Source organism: Eretmochelys imbricata, chromosome 17, assembly GCF_965152235.1.
Source record: "Eretmochelys imbricata isolate rEreImb1 chromosome 17, rEreImb1.hap1, whole genome shotgun sequence".
NCBI lineage: Eukaryota > Metazoa > Chordata > Testudines > Cheloniidae > Eretmochelys > Eretmochelys imbricata.
In genome coordinates this window covers 11,798,600-11,815,423 of record NC_135588.1, presented here as the reverse complement: position 1 = coordinate 11,815,423, position 16,824 = coordinate 11,798,600, and the positions used below count along the sequence as shown (strand labels likewise).

Here is a 16,824-nt window from a genome sequence, read left to right as displayed (position 1 = left end):
TCCCATTGCCACATCATTTAGAAGCATTCCCTTGATTTGCATCCAGTTGATCATCCCAATGTCCTTTCCAAAGAGGTACGTCACCTTCTGATTCTGAGGCACTATATAACGGGGCTAGCTAGGCCCTTAAAAATAACGAGAGAGGAGGATGGGAACAAATTAGTGATTTAAACAAAGGTATTTGACCTGCAGTCTAATCTCAGCCATTATGCTGAATCCCTGTGTGGTCTTGGTAGGTTTTCTTTGCCTGAGTTTCCCCACTTGTCAAATGGAGATAATCCATCCCTCTCCAGGTTAATCTAGACTAGGAAAAGTAGCTGAGGTCAGGTTTACTAACATTTTACCTAACCTGACCTAATCTGGATCTTTCCCCTAGATGAGATAAAGGTTTAACACCTTTTACCTCAATTTAGCCGCCCAGGTGGGACCGCTAAGTCTATCTACGTAAATGACATTAACCTGTGCCTACAGTAGGGAGAAGGTCAGGGTTAACTAGCCTTTTCGTAGACTAGAAAAACCCACAAGATGGTTGTAAGGATTGGCAGTTGTTTGTAAAGTGCTTGGATATCGAATAATCAACACTTTGCTCTTATGGAGAGAACTCTTTCATCTATCAATATCGAAGTATTTTACAAAAGCAGGAAGGTATTGTAATCCTTATTTTGTTGATGGGGAAACTGAGGCACATACAGCTGGGGAAACTTGTCTGGAGTCACATAGTAGGTCACTGGCAGAGGTGGGAGTAAAACCCAGGTCTCCTGACTTCCAGTTCAGTGCTCTTCCCACTGGACCACACTGCCACCAACAAAACATTACAAATTCATGTTGAGAGAATACATGCTGATGTGGGTGGTACATAGGTTGAGTTTGGAATAGTCACATTGTTCATGAATTGGGGTAAGCCTGACCGCATGCATGGACTTATCACCAGAGCAGAAAACCCTAGATGAGATGAGGTCTTTGCATGCTTCTCCCTCTGTGTTGAGTGAGTGAGCAGACTGAGCCTTCTGCTATAAAGTGCCTGTCTCCAGGCCCATCATCCGGTAAGGTGAGGTTGAAGCAGAGGGAGGGGAGACATGACATTTCTGGGAGGTGATCTGGACTCTAGCTGTATTATGGCTATGGGAAAGGAGGTTAGGGCTTTGCAGGTGTGAGTGGTGGCTGGCTATGTGTGTGGGGGAGAGGCGTGTTATGGAGTTGGCGGGCAAGAGTGTGTGTGAACAACGTGGTGCTGTGCTGGGGAAGAGGATTGCTGGTGGAAGTTGGGGAGGAATCGACAATTGATCAAAGGAGTTGCTTGCTTATTTTGCCCGCTGCTTGCTCATTTTGTCTGGTTAGTCACACATGCAATCCAGCAGCATGTGCACTAAGCATGGGATACCACGGCCCATTCCTCTTTCTCTCTAGCTATGCCCTGATGTCTGATCCATGCTCAGCCATCTGGAAGGGTAAAGGAAAAGCCATGCTAGTGGCTGCAGGGAAGACCAGTAAATTGGCAGTGGAAGTAAGATGCAAATAAGCTAAGCTCCTGCAGTTTCCTGTTTTGCCTTCCCTTAACCAAAGCAGACGGCACCAGAAGTGTTTAGCCATATCAAAAGGAGCTGAACTAGAAGTTTGAATGACTTCCTGCAGCTAATTTCTGCATCTGGCGTGATACCAGCACTGCCTTGATGCTTTGTAGCTTGGAGTAGCCTGTCATGTGCACATTTGGGACTGTCAGACAGATTTTTTTTTGAATTTGTGAGGCTTTGCACCTGGAACATTCAGGGCTTAGAACTCCAGGATGCAATTAAGCAGCATAACTTGTGGATAAACATCTTATTTAGTAAATTGTAGGGGAAGGAGGTGTGTTTTGATTACCACAGTATTCCAGCCATGAGGTGCCAGATGACTGCTCTACCAGCAGCTTTAGATCTGATTTTAAATACTGTTATCTTGCATTTTCTGAATGTGGAGGAATAATTAGTGGTCAGGTAAGCAGAAGAATTGTCCTACCATACTGTCAATGGAATCAGAAGAGGTCTTGTCTTGTATGTACATATGCTGTGTATATGCACTTGAAGGAATTATACTTTGGTATTCATTTTTAACACACACACACAGTTCTCATCCTGCAGTCCCTTGCTTGCTAAGTTAGACCACTGGAAGTCAGTGTGGTTGCTGATACAAGGGCAGGGAACTGGGAATTTACATTGCAAAGTTTCACAAGCTGTTGAATGCTCAAGGTTGTTTAGAATAGTCTGCTTCTGTTTACATGACTCACTTAAAGTTCCCCACACTTGTCATAATTCAGAAAGTGGCTGCATATATACACACATGTATTTGTTACCTTCGTGTATTTGTAATGCATGACTGATCTCCTGTGACATTCACCTCCAACCTTCACTGCTGAGGAGAGACAAGGATAACACACACTTACCCTAGCTATGCTACTTGTGGCTAATCTCTCTCTTTCTCAGGAAGACTGTCAGAATGTAGATCAGCCATCATGTTTTTGATAGATTAATTTCAGGAATGTACATTTATACACACATCAGTACAAGGGTCCCAATCTCAGACTAGAATTTCAGGTAGACAGGCTGTTGTGTAAACTGGAAAATATTTATTACAAGTAAATAATGGTTGTTAATTTTAGAAGACAGTTGTGCAATTATTGTACTGCAGTGATTGGAGCTTAGTATGAAGTGATTTCTGGTTGCTGTTCAGGAAGCTGGTTTTGAATTCTAAGACCTTGATTCTGCAGAGCACTTAAGCATGTTCTTAAGTCCAGCCCTATTCAGTAAACCATCTTGAGCATGTGCTTAAGTCTCATTGAAATCAATGGAATTTAAGCATGTGTGTAAAGTTAAGCATGTGCTGAAGTGCTTTGCTGAACTGGGACCAGTATTCTGACACAATTTGAGGCCTGCTTGCATTAGCATCATCTCCACTTTGCAATACAGTGGCAATGATGACCAGTGTTGGCATTCGAGTGCACTGTGTCCTGGTTTAAGCATAGGTGGGTTAGTGGCCAGGTTATTTTATGGGAAGAGACATTGACTTTAGAGTTGGTTTCCTTCCTTGGTCTATCAGAGTCCAAATCCAGTTGTTTTGCAAGGCCTGTCTGTTCTCCCAGGCTTTTGAGAAGAGGGTAGGTTGATGAGACTGTGAGTGGGCTCCAGGGGGGTGGCATTTATTACTTGTAATTGGCTGTTAAGATTCAGCCACTTTATTAGTTTGTCTGTAAAATCTGTTCTGCTTTCAAATGTAGAGATGTCTATCGAGCAAAAACCCCAAGTAGTGACAACGTTGTTTGAACGTACATTGACACACTCAGTCTCGAATGGTTTTCCAGGTGTGTTTTATAGTAGAAATAGAAATCTCTCCTCCTGTGGCCATAGGCATTGTCTCCGTGCGGGTATTTCTAAATTGCAAATTAGAGTTATTTGAACCTGTTTATAAAGCTGGCCACGACTCACCGTGTAATGAATTTCAAAAGGATTGAAGTTCTCTTCCTTTGTCTGGTACTTATGTGGCCCTCATCACAGTAATATCTGAGCGCTTGATCTTTGCAACATCTCTGTGAGGCAGAAAAGAGCTATGATCCCAGTTTTACAGATGGGGGAGCTGAGGCATAGAAAGGTTAAGTGAGTTTCCCAAGGTCAGACAGGAAGCCTGTGGCAGAACAGGGATTGAACCCTGGTCTCCTAGTCCTAACCACTGGATCATCCTGCCTCTCCACCCTTCCTACAGCCTAAACATCCCATTTAGCCTAGAAACTTTAAAAGAGAACTGGATAAATTCATGGAGGCTAAGTACATTAATGACTATTAGCCAGGATGGGTAAGGAATGGTGTCCCTAGCCTCTGTTTGTCAGAGGGTGGAGATGGATGGCAGGAGAGAGATCACTTGATCATTACCTGTTAGATTCACTCCTTCTGGGGCACCTGGCATTGGCCACTGTTGGTAGACAGGATACTGGGCTGGATGGTCCTTTGGTCTGACCCAGTATGGCCATTCTTATGTTGTTATGTTCTAAACTCAAATGATAGTTTGCAGTCGATGTGGAGCTCTGCATTGTTTTTGTCTGAAACCATAGCTGGCTGATGCCAGTATTTTATAAAGAGGTTTAATTTTTTGTATATCAAAGCAGAATGAGGCTCTGCAGGGATCTGGAAACTGAACAAAATTACTGATGGGATATTGCTACCAACTTTGAAGCCTGCCCTTTCCCTATATCTTGCGGCGTTTAGAGAATGAATAGGAGAAAAGCCTTTTCTGACTGAGGTGAAAGAGTCTCTGCTTCTCATTTGGCTCTAATATTTTATCCTTCCATCATTATGCTTTTTGTGCTACTTTTTCCACCAATGGCCTTCATGTTCTTTTTGTATCACACAGTGTTTGAAGTAAGATGCCTGCAGAACTGAAGGGGAGAACATCCTGTGTTTCTTCCTTTATAAAACTATAATAGATTGTTTGTGGGAGGGGAAATTGAACGACTAGCCGATACTAATGCTACAAACAAAGTACAGACCAGCTTGAATGATGCCAAATAATCCAGGATTCTACTGTACAATCTAATTGCATAGCAGAGGCTATAAGACAACTGTACAGGGATATGTCCTTGCCAATTACCCAGGGTCCAGTTCTGATTTCAGTAGAGCTGTGGGTGGAATAAGATACTACTCTCTGTTCCATGGCATAAGGAAAAGGAGATTAACCCTCCGCAGGCACACTTTGATACCCACCATCATCACCTGACATCAAAAACTTTCTCACTCGGAGACCTGGCCTGCTGATGGGACATTGCAGTTCATGACATAGTTGGATTGTGATTTTTATGGCCTATTGGTATCAATGCAATCCTAACTCCTGGGCTGCAAGGTTGCCCTGATAAGGATGGTCTTGCAAATCTCAGAAGAGGCTGCAATCTTCAAGGGGTTATAAGGCACAAACAAACGCTAAGCATGCATCAGCTCTGAAAATTGTGTACTAAAATTAATAAAACTTCTTATTTTTAAGCAAATAAAAACCTCCTGATGAGGCCTGTGGCAAAACCTCCATTGTCTCCAGTGTTGCAGAATCCAGCCCTTATGGAATTGGTCGCATTGGTTTATTCACATAGCTAAGGACTGCAGGACATCGTCTATGGGAAATTTTTAAAATGCTATTAGGTTCAGTGTCTGATACTACTCATCTAGTGAGTGATGTGCAGAAAAGCCTCCTAGATTTTCGATGTTTAACCCAGAGTCCTTAGCAGCATTGATTTAAGTGACAAGCCAGTTCAAGATGAAGTACTCCATTAAAATGTAATGCCTGACAAGTATGAACTGCTTTGAGGTTTACTTATGAAAATAATTACTGAAATGGATGGGATGCTGTCCAAATTAACCTTGGTAAAAGGGGCCCACAGTTCTTGAGAAACAAAGTTCTTGAGAGGTTTCAGAGTAACAGCCGTGTTAGTCTGTATTCGCAAAAAGAAAAGGAGTACTTGTGGCACCTTAGAGACTAACCAATTTATTTGAGCATAAGCTTTCGTGAGCTACAGCTCGCTTCATCGGATGCATACTCGCTACAGCTCGCATTCATCGGATGCATACATACGTCGCATGCATACATGCTACAGCTCGCATTCATCGGATGTGGAAAGTGTAGAATATCTTTTTATATACACACAAAGCAAGAAAAAATACCTCCTCCCACCCCACTCTCCTGCTGGTAATAGCTTATTTAAAGTGATCACTCTCCTTACAATGTGTATGATAATCAAGTTGGGCCATTTCCAGCACAAATCCAGGTTTTAAACAGGATTAGCAGCAGGAGAGTGGGGTGGGAGGAGGTATTTTTTCTTGCTTTGTGTGTATATAAAGTTCTTGAGAAAAGCAAAAGTGGGGAGGGGAAGCATACCATAGCACTTAGTGAAATGACAGTGTGTCTAATGGACCACATCTGACATTCTGAAGGGCCGTAGATGTTAAGTAATGAATTTAATTTTCAGAGTATCTAGGATGTATTTTCTCATTTCCCCCCTTTTCTCTAGAAAATACCAAATGACAAAAGGTACTATTTCTTTTCTAACCATCAATCTAAAGGTCCTTTGAGACAAATCTCTCTCTCTCTCAGGATGAAAAGCTGATGCTTTACTTCATATACTGAAGGCTAGACCTTCAGCTGGTGTAAATGGACATAGCTCATTTACATCAGCTGAGATTTGGTCCTATGACTGACACACAAAAAATAGTTCCATTGCGTTTAATGGCACCAGTTTCCAACAGGCTTGTGAGTTTCCCTAGTTATGTGGTTGTAGGCAGTGGTACTGAATTGCATATTTTCAGCACTCTTGGTGGAAGTTTACAATCCTCTTACTTCCTAATTTTATCTAAGAAAGCCCCCAAACATCTATGGACAAATTCATTTGTGTGTTGCCCGGAGGTTGACCGATTGGGAGTTTAGAATGGGGTTACAGTAAAAAAAAAAAAAAAAAGACTGTTAAAAATGCTATCCTCTTACGGCTCTTTGCTTCCTAAGTTTCTTATGCATCACATCCATTTAGTTTACTGATTTAAAAACAAATGTTTCCTGCACTCCTCTATGGAGTGCTAATGTTGCTGGGGAAGCCACTGTGAAGTGTCTGCATTAGGAAGAACATAGCTTTACTTTCAGGTACTTGGCTGAACTTGGGTCAGATCAGTGTAGCTGCATCATTTTACACCAGCTGAGGATCTGGGTCTTCTGTTGGAACTGTAATCTAATGGCCTGATTCTCCTCTCTTTAGGCCTGGTCTATATTACAGAGTTTGGTTGATGTAAGGCATCTTACATCGACCTAACTCTGTAAGCATCTACACTACAAAGTTGCTCCCACCAAAGTAATTTGCCCACTTCATCAACCTAATAACTCCAGCTCTGTGAGAGGTGTAGCACTTAGGTCGACGTAGTTAGGGCAACGCAGTGTCTGTTACTTACATTGTCTGTTGGCTGTCAGCTCCATGTAGGGCTGGAGGGGGGACACAAGTCTGATGAGGAGACACACCACTCACAGAAGCGCTTCTGGTGAGAAGACACCCCACTGACAGAAGGAGGGTAATGTGGACATGAAAAACTGCAGTAATCACTGTGGTGGCTGTACATTGATCTACCTGAGGTTGACTTAATTTTGTAGCGCAGACAAGACCTTACTGGTCTTTCCTCTTTTTTTTTTTTACTGTTTTACTTATGCAGCTTCCCTCTCTCAAAGAGAAACGCTGTTAGTTTCCTCTAGTGTCAGGGATCAATCCTGGAAGGTGCTAAGCACTCTCTGGCCCTGATCCAGCAATGCACTTTCAGAATGTAAGTTGTCCCATTTCGCTGTCCATGTGCTTTGCTGGATCAGAGTCAGGGCGGTCAGTGCTTTGCACAACTGATTCTTAAAGGAAGGGGGAATCCTCTTTCTAGACCTGTTTTACTGGTGAGGTAGGGAGCACCCACAGCCTGCGCTGACAGCAGCACCGCACAGGATTGGGCCCCAACATGCGTAACTTGGAAGTTAACATGAGTTCTTGGGTTCATAATCCATTTTAAAACTAATTTTAAAATTACACTATCCAGCACACGTAAAGCTCTAGTATTCATGGCTTGCGATCGGTCCCTCACCCTCCTTCCCGCTAGAAAGGGAACTCCACACACACACGGCTTGGATTTTGAAACCAACCTCAACTCCCTAATGAAGCCAGTAGGAGCTGCAGGCCACTTCTACAAGCAAATCAGACCCTAAACTTCTAATTTTCCCACATGCAACAATAACTTGAGGGAAGCTCTAGCAGGCAGGTTAGCACAAGCATTGGCGCATAAATTGGTCCCTCTGCCTTTTCCTTTCCAAAGTGTTAAGCCTCAAGCACCCCTCCCCAAAGAAGTCAGTCAGAAGGGACCAGCATGGGGTTGTGATCTGCATCAGCTAGTGTTTGAAAACTATTTTGCTAATCCCCTGCGTTGGATGTTGAATATTCTCTCTCTCTCAGCCCCCATTATACAATCTGTTACCCCTGCAAGCACCTGGCTCTGTGACATGGTGGCATCTGTTGACTGGGCACAAATGATACAAACACCTAGCTCTCCAGGGTCCTGGATCTGTTTTGGATACAGCGCTGGCAATGAAGGGGATACTGTCTGCATCTGCAACATTATTACAATTAATGGATTCACCTGCCCCCTGGTGATTTCCTCTCCTCCTCACCCCACCACTTTGTGAATGCAGCACTTCCAAACTGGTGCATGTTAGGGCTCCTGCAGTGGTCTGTCAAGGCACCAAGCTAACAAGGCTTTGTGTTTGTCTCTGACATCCTGCCTATCTCTTGTGATAAAGAGCTTCCTCTTTTCCAGGGTATCCTTTTCAAGTGCTGCTTTTTCGTTTTCATTGTGTTTATGATAACAACAAAAATCTCCCCTTCCGTGACCTTTGCAATAAAAGAAAAATAAACTGTTCTTTCCCAACCAGGTAATTATTTGTAATTAATTTAGCAGGAATTAATTGCTGAACTGCAGCTTGATCCTGATTTCTTTGCTCACTCATGAGAAATGTTGCTGGCTATTAATTTTTTTTGCCCTCTGCTTCTGTGTATTTCTCTTCTGGATTTCCTTTTGTATCTTGCTTTTATTATGTAGATGTGATCTTTTTTCTCTTTTGAAAATTCCCATTCTAAATGATCATTTTTGTTTTTTAAGTGAGAGTTATATAGCTAGGGAGGCCTTTTTATTTTATATTTTTAAAGTTTGTTTTTATTTTATTTTATTTTGGCACTGGTATTCAGCAATCTGTCTGCTTTGCATTTGGATGGTCTGATCCGCTGGCAGAGTGAAGTCATGTTAATTGATAAATTGATGCTACCTGACAGAGCAGCTGAGCTCCGGGTCTTTAAAAATTTTGAACTTCTTAAGATGTAAAATATCTGTCACTTGAGTGCTTTAGCACAGGCTAAACATGGAAATTTGCATGAAGCTTAGAGGAAAATACAGACCAACCACAGCATTTCAGAGCTGTAAGTAGTTTTGGTTTTTTTAAATTGGTATCGTCTGTGGTGGTGATAATAGTTCCATAGAGCTAATCCCATCTCAAACGGCACACTGTTTAATATTGTTATAGCACAGAGGTTCCTGTCAGAATCTGGAACCCATTGTACTAAGTCCACGGCAAGCACATAGTTACAGGGAGTCCCTGCCCTGAGGAGAATATATTCTAAAAAAGAGAAGGGACAGACAAAGAAAAGGGGTGCTACATACAGCCAAGTGGACAGATGGTGATATGCATGTGTCTGGCTAGTTCATTTTTGTGTGTGTTGTTGGGGGTTTTTGCCCCCCAGGATGAGTAACAGAAGAAAGGTATGGGGAGAGAAACATAAACAAAATACAGTATTATGTACCTGTGATGTATTTGCATTTCAGAAACAGAACATACAACCTACTAATCACTTCAGCTGTAAACTCTTTGAAGCAGGAACAGTCTCTTTGTTATCTGTACAGTGCCTAGCACAATGAGGTCCCGGACGATTGCTGTGGCTCCTAGGCACTGATGCAATAAAAAATAAATAATAACAGCTAAATAAAACCCGATGTTGGCTACCCCCCATTTCATCTGAAAAGTTTGTGTTGGCTTAAGGCTGAGCAAAGGATTTCAACCCAGGACTCCTGGGTTCTATGACTGACTCAGCGACTGCCTCACTATTTGAGTTTGGAGGAAAGTCATTTACCATATCTGAGTGAAATTTACTTCACCTTCACTCCCCTCCTCCCCCACAAAACCTTACTCTTTGTGCTTTGTGCAGTGCGGTTAGATCCAGCCCCACAAATCTCAAACAGAGGCCAACGTACAAAGTGATAAAGCGAAATATTTTTTCACACAATGGATAATTGGGCTGTTGAACTCATTGCTGTAGGAGGTCATTGAGGTTAAGAATTTAGGAAGAGTCAAAAAAGGGTTTGGACATTTATATGGATCACAAGAAAATGCAGAATTAAAATAGATTATGCTAACAGAAGCTTTGAAGGGATAGTGAAGCTCATGCTTCAGGGTTTAAACTAATCTCTTACTATGAGAGATTAGGTGGAGACCAACTGCAGCAAATCATCCCGCATCTGCCTGCTGTAGGGTTCTTATACTTTCTCCCAAAGAATCTAGTCCTGGCAACGGTCAGAGAAAGGATATTGGACTAGAGGGACCTTGAGTCTGATCCAGTTTGGCAATTCCTATGCTCCTGTTCCTGTACAACTGACCCACTCCAGCATTCATTTGTTCAGCCTACAGGATCCTCTGCAGCATTTCCATGCATTGTTAGCCCATAAGGTCATGTTTCTGTGTTGCTGGCAGCTCTCTCCAGCTGTCTAAGCTGTGGCATTTATGCGATGTGCAGGCCTCCCCCCCCGGCCACCAGGGTGAATACGATTCTGCGTTCAAGTGGCTAAAATGGGCTAAAATTGAATATGCAACGCATGATTAATGGGGGTAAGCACTTTGAGATCTGCAGGTGTAAGGGTATGTACTGCTGCAGAAGTGTGATGGTATTATAAGTGTATCTTATAAAGAATTACATAGGTCAACCCAACCTGAGAGAGAACTACTAGAGAGCGAAAGAGTTTTTTGTAGGATTGAATGGTTGAAGTTTCCAAAATAGTCTAGGAGATTTACACACACATCTGCCACTTACAATTAATAGAAGATGCATGTCTAAAGTCCTTAGGCTGCTTTGAAAATCTCAGCCTCATTTCATTTCAAGGGGTCATTTAAGGTAAAGTTGTCCATTAACACCCCTCTGGTCATAGTGGGGGAAAGTGCGGGCGACGGAGAGGATGGAACGCATCGGTTGCGGGGGGGGGGGGGGTTGGGGTTGCTAGTTGGCCACTTCACCTTGAATGGTCTCTTGAAATATGTGTTAATAACTTACGCTAAACAATCTGTTCCACTTTGTATTTAGCTGGGACACTCAGAGTACCTTTCCCAGACCTGAAGAGCTCTGTGTAAGCTTGAAACTTGTCTCGCTCCCCAACAGAAGTTGGTGCAATAAAAGATATTACCTCATCCACCTTGTCTCTCTTATACCCTGACTGTGACATGGCTACCACAACACTGCATTATTAATGGTGTCACTTAAAGTTTATACAGGAAATCGCTAGGTTGTTTGATGTTTTTGGTTTTTTGGTTTTTGTTTTTGTTTTTGCTATCTTTCCCTGATTTAGACATACTCAGCAGTCCAAAAATTATTATCCTGAAGGAACCCCAGTAATCTTGGCCAGTTAGTGTTTTATACTTTGGTTATTGGAAAAGACTGCAGGTAACTTTAAGAAATATCTTCTCCATATCTTTCTACTCTGAGATCTGGTTGCTTTTTTCTCTCTGATTACCAGATGTAGATTACCCAACCACTGTAGCCTTCTGTTTCTCAGGTGCGGGGCTTCTTTTGTTCCCTTCCTCTTAGTTGTTTGTTCATTAATCATAGCAAACTTCAGGGATTGACCATCTAGATTGTAAATACTGTTTGTTTTTAATGTCTAAACTCATTCACTTCAAAATCTGACCCTATATGTCTCTGTGCTTGTTTCCCCATGTGTGAAATGGTGATGCTTACCTGCCTTGTTGTGAGGTTTAATGAAAGTGCTCTGAGGTCTTTGGAGTATTTTGCACTCCAACTACTATTATTTATGAAGTCTTTGTTTTCTACCTCTGCAGCCTTGGCTGAAATCCAGCCTAATTTTCAAAGTACTTCTGACCTTATCTTAGTCTCAAAAGGTACATAAATATATTCTGAGAACCTGGCATGAGGTGATATGGCTTGCAATTTCTGCTCTCTGGAAATTGTTTTTCCCCTTCACTTTTAAAGATCATCCAAAGCATGACTGACAGGTTGGTATGGGGAAACGTGCAGAGCTAAAATCTAGACTAGACATAGAGGGTTTAAAACCGTACTACGTTAAAGTGTACTAAGGAACCTTTAGTGCATTCCAGCAGGTTCTACACAGACCAATTAATACACAGTATATTTGTGCGCTTTAGAAATCAAACCCCTGTAGAGCACATTACCTCATCATGTAGACAAGCCCTCAGATAAAACTGGTATCCTAGTAAATCTAAACATCAGTTTTCAAGCCAGTCACATTCTTTTGTATAATGCTAATAGATGAATGTTTACATGTTGTTTTGGGGCATACTTTTATGTAATTGATCAGATAATAGGCTGATCTCGTTCTGCCTTTTGGAAGGAATATTGTCAAGTCAGATTTTCTCCAAAATTTATACAAACTTTTACAAAATCTCATTGACAGAAATGTTTCTGTATTTTTAAAAAAATTTCAATGCGAGCCATTCATTTGGAAGGCTATCATATTCCAGTGCAGCAGCTGCATCCTATCAACCATTGTATTGTGCTAATGTATGAAAACCAGAAACTGAATCTGTTTCCTTCTTGCATTTGTCTTGGCTTCTTTAGTAAAAATAAGGAGCATAAATGGTGAAGAATAAATCAGATTTATAAAAACTCCTTCCACTCTAACAATCTAAAGCAGTGTCAATAACACAGATCAGGAAAGCCTAGCTTTTAAAGAGATGATTTTTTAAGGTGATGGTGTTTTGTACCAAACCTGACTAGCCCAGGATCATTTCAGTTTAATACACTGACATAAGGGCTGTAATATTGTGCCTTCCTTTTGTTGCATTTTCCTGATGACAGTATCTTCTTCTTCAGCCTGAATCCCTACAGCTATGATGAGAACTGCCTGAGCAGTAGTGAAGACCACATCCCACTGGCTGCCTTGCCCTTGCTGGCCATTTCCTCCCCTCAGTACCAGGATGCAGTTGCCATGGTGATTAGCAGAGCCAACCAAGTTTACAATGAATTTCTCAAGTCTCCAGATGGGACTGGTTTTAATGGACAGGTAAGACTGTTTCCTCTTACATCAAAGAAAAATGCTTTGGGCAAGGCTGAGTTTCCATTATTTTAAGCCATTGTGTTGAGTGTATCAAGTTACTAGTATAGGGATGACACAGCAAATAAGATGAAGCAGTGTTAGCATGGGAGGGCAAAATGTCTGTTAAGCCTCTGTGTACCTTTCCCAGACCTGAAGAAGAGCTCTATGTAAGCTCAAAAGCTCTCTTTCGCCAACAGAAGTTGGTTCAATAAAAGTTCCTCACCCACACTCTCTCTCTGTTAACCCTCTGAGCATGTCCAGGGTGAACTAGAAGCTTCCTGAAACCTGAGCAGTGTCAGTTTGAGCTGGTAACTCCATGCAGTTAATAAAAAGACTGGACCAAAAGGTGTGAGAATATTGGAATTTTTGGTTCATTGGCAATTTTAAAAAGTTTAAAATCAATATTTGAGGTCAGACCAAAAACTAAAATCTGGAAATTTGTCAGCAAATTGAAAAGCTGAAGAAAATTTTTGTTGTGGGTTGAACAAAATTTGAAACACTTCATGCTGCAAATGTCAAAACAAAACGTTTTGGTTTTTTTTTTTTTCTGACTTGTTCTCTCCCCCCTCCACCACCACTCCAAAGTGAACAATTAATCGAAACCAACACACATTCATAAAATGTTTTGGTGTGGTTGAATCTGCAATTCTCACTGGAAAAAGTTTCAGCTGAAAAATTTACTCCACTCTAGCTGTACCTTCTCTCCCAGACAGTCCAGTTCCCAAGTTTGTATAACCCTGTTGCAGATGATGGGAGTTGAGGGACCTCAGCACGTCTCTGATTAGGCCATAGGGAATCGAACATTTAAGTACTGGTGTCAAGGTTCCTCCCCCACTCTGAAGTCTAGGGTACAGATGTGGGGACCTGCATGAAAAACCTCCTAAGCTTATCTTTACCAGCTTAGGTCAAAACTTCCCCAAGGTACAAAATATTCCACCCTTTGTCCTTGGATTGGCCGCTACCACCACCAAACTAATACTAGTTACTGGGGAAGAGCTGTTTGGACGCGTCTTTCCCCCCAAAATACTTCCCAAAACCTTGCACCCCACTTCCTGGACAAGGTTTGGTAAAAAGCCTCACCAATTTGCCTAGGTGACTACAGACCCAGACCCTTGGATCTTAAGAACAATGGACAATCCTCCCAACACTTGCACCCCCGCTTTCCTGGGAAATGTTGGATAAAAAGCCTCACCAATTTGCATAGGTGACCAAAGACCCAAACCCTTGGATCTGAGAACAATGAAAAAGCATTCAGTTTTCTTACAAGAAGACTTTTAATAAAAATAAAAGTAAATAGAAATAAAGAAATCCCCCCTGTAAAATCAGGATGGTAGATATCTTACAGGGTAATTAGATTCAAAAACATAGAGAACCCCTCTAGGCAAAACCTTAAGTTACAAAAAAGATACACAGACAGAAATAGTTATTCTATTCAGCACAATTCTTTTCTCAGCCATTTAAAAAAATCATAATCTAACACATACCTAGCTAGATTACTTACTAAAAGTTCTAAGACTCCATTCCTGGTCTATCCCCAGCAGAAACCAGCATATAGACAGACACACAGACCCTTTGTTTCTCTCCCTCCTCCCAGCTTTTGAAAGTATCTTGTCTCCTCATTGGTCATTTTGGTCAGGTGCCAGCGAGGTTACCTTTAGCTTCTTAACCCTTTACAGGTGAGAGGAGCTTTCCCCTGGCCAGGAGGGATTTCAGAGGGGTTTACCCTTCCCTTTATATTTATGACAACTGGTATCCCCCTCTCTTGTCACAGTGTCAGTAAAACACCGGGAGGAAGCATGATCTTATGCTTGAGGACTGGGGAGATCTGGGTTCAGATTTTGGCTCTGCCACACATTCCCTTGTGTGACCATGGGCAAATCACTCAGTATCATTGGGCCCGATACAAATCCCAATTAAATCAGCTGAAAGACTTGCGTGGAATATATTGGGTTTGGGATCACCACTCTCCTGTAGCTACCTGGTCTCTAAATGGGGTTACTAATACTTCTCTACCTTATTTGAAGATACATTTATTACTGAGTGTGAAGTGCTTATAAACACTTGTGTGGGGGAGCCTTTAAAGGTCTGGATAGATACAGTTGTTTTAAGTACAGTGAGGTTTCAAAGGCTCTGAAAGAAGAAAAGATTTTTAATCTGAGAGTACAGTGTAATCTTCTGAGGAAAGCATGAGTTTTATTACACAAACAAATTGGTTTTTTTTTTCATAACAATAATAGGATTATGCTGTGGCATATCAGTTTTTTAAGCTAAAATTTGGTTTGGAGCCAGTTTAATATCCATAGTAAAAATGTTCTTGCTTGGAGCTTTTAAAAAAAAAAAAACCCCGGCTACTATGACAGAACATTATGAAAGGTGAGATTATGCAAAGAAAAATTATACCAATTACAGAGATAATTATAAAACAGAGCTCTTCCAGTAGAAATTGAATGTTAAGAGGTTTGTTTTTCTTTAGGCCAAAGCTACAAAAAAGGCTCTTTTTGAAAAACGTCTATTGGAAATTTACCTGGGAGGGTGTAAACAATCTCAGTATATTTTGCATGTTTCCACCACACAGGAGAAGTGCTGAACTTATTAGAACGAAAATGTGATGTCATTCTCTGTATTGTTCATGGTCCTCCATTTTGGCAACTGGATAAAAACATCCAGTTCACCTCTAAATATATAGATCTCTAGTTATAAAATACGTACAGTATAATTAAGTAAAACTGGACTGGGAGTCGGGCCTTCAGTTCTATTCCCAGGTCTGCCACTGACCTGCTGTTTGACCTGAGCAAGTCACTTCATGTGTCTGTGCCTCAGTTTCCTCTCCCACCCTTTCCTCTCTTGTTTACTTACTTTACAAAATCTTCGGGGCAAAGGACTGCCTTGCTCTTACAGCAGGAGAGGCTAGCTGTCCAGACTACGTGCCCATCTCAGACTACAGGCATGTCTCAGGGTGGCTAGCCCCACCTGCCGCTGTAGTGACATTCTATTTGTAGCACACTAGCTGTCATTGAGGTAATGCAGGTATGTCTCTTTGAGGTGGGAACCACATCCTGCTACTCTAACACTCATCATCATCATTATTAAAATGAGAGTTGTCATGGTAAGTGCCATGAGATGCCATTAATCCCTCACAAAACGTGCCGTTCATATAGTGTTACAGGTTCTCCGTAGCCAGGTGGATTTTCAGTTCTTTGTGGGGTGCATTGGAGGGGGTACTATTATTAAATTAAAAACTCACCGGAGATGTGGGAGAACCCTGTGTTGCTTGGTTCCGAGCAGTGACTTGAATCTGAGGCCTTGTCTACACTGGCAAGTTTCTGCGCAGTAAAGCAGCTTTCTGCGGTGTAACTCCCGAGGCGTACACACTGCCAAGCCACTAAGTGCGCAGTAGCAGCGCTGTAAAAAACCCACCTCGATGAGAGGCGTAGAGCTTCCTGCGCCAGGGGTACAGTGCCGTGGTGCCAGTGTAGACACCCTGGTCGATTACAGCGCTGCGATTGGCCTCGAGGAGGTGTCCCACAATGCCTGTTCTTGCCTCTGGTCATGAATTCTACTGCCCTGCCCTCAGGTGACCAACCGTGAGCCCCACCTCTTAAATTCCTTGGGAATTTTGAAGGTCCCCTTCCTGTTTTCTCGGTGACACGGGCAGTGGGTCTCAGCGCATCTTTCCAGGTGACCATGCCAGCTCCACGCACCAGGCGATCCCCCGTTTGGGGCAATGTCGAGCTGCTGGACCGCATCAGCATTTGGGGAGAGGAGGGCTGTGCAGCCCCAGCTGTGCTCCAGCCATAGGAATTACAATACCTATGGACAGATTTCATGATGCATGACAAAACAAACAAAACTAATGCCCTTCTGGTGTAAAGCTGATGGAGGCAGCCCCTGTGCCACCCTTTGGCATAAGGAGCAT

General features: G+C 42.2%; 1 protein-coding gene across 1 annotated transcript in view; it reads left to right on the top strand.

Moving 5' to 3' along the window:
- The window catches only part of PITPNM3 (PITPNM family member 3), a 239,243-nt gene that overhangs the window by 165,831 nt on the left and 56,588 nt on the right, over window positions 1-16,824 (top strand). Inside the window, exon 7 of the mRNA XM_077836936.1 lies at window positions 12,686-12,875. Within this exon, the coding sequence (XP_077693062.1) occupies window positions 12,686-12,875 (190 nt within the window). The remainder of the gene's footprint in view (window positions 1-12,685; window positions 12,876-16,824) is intronic.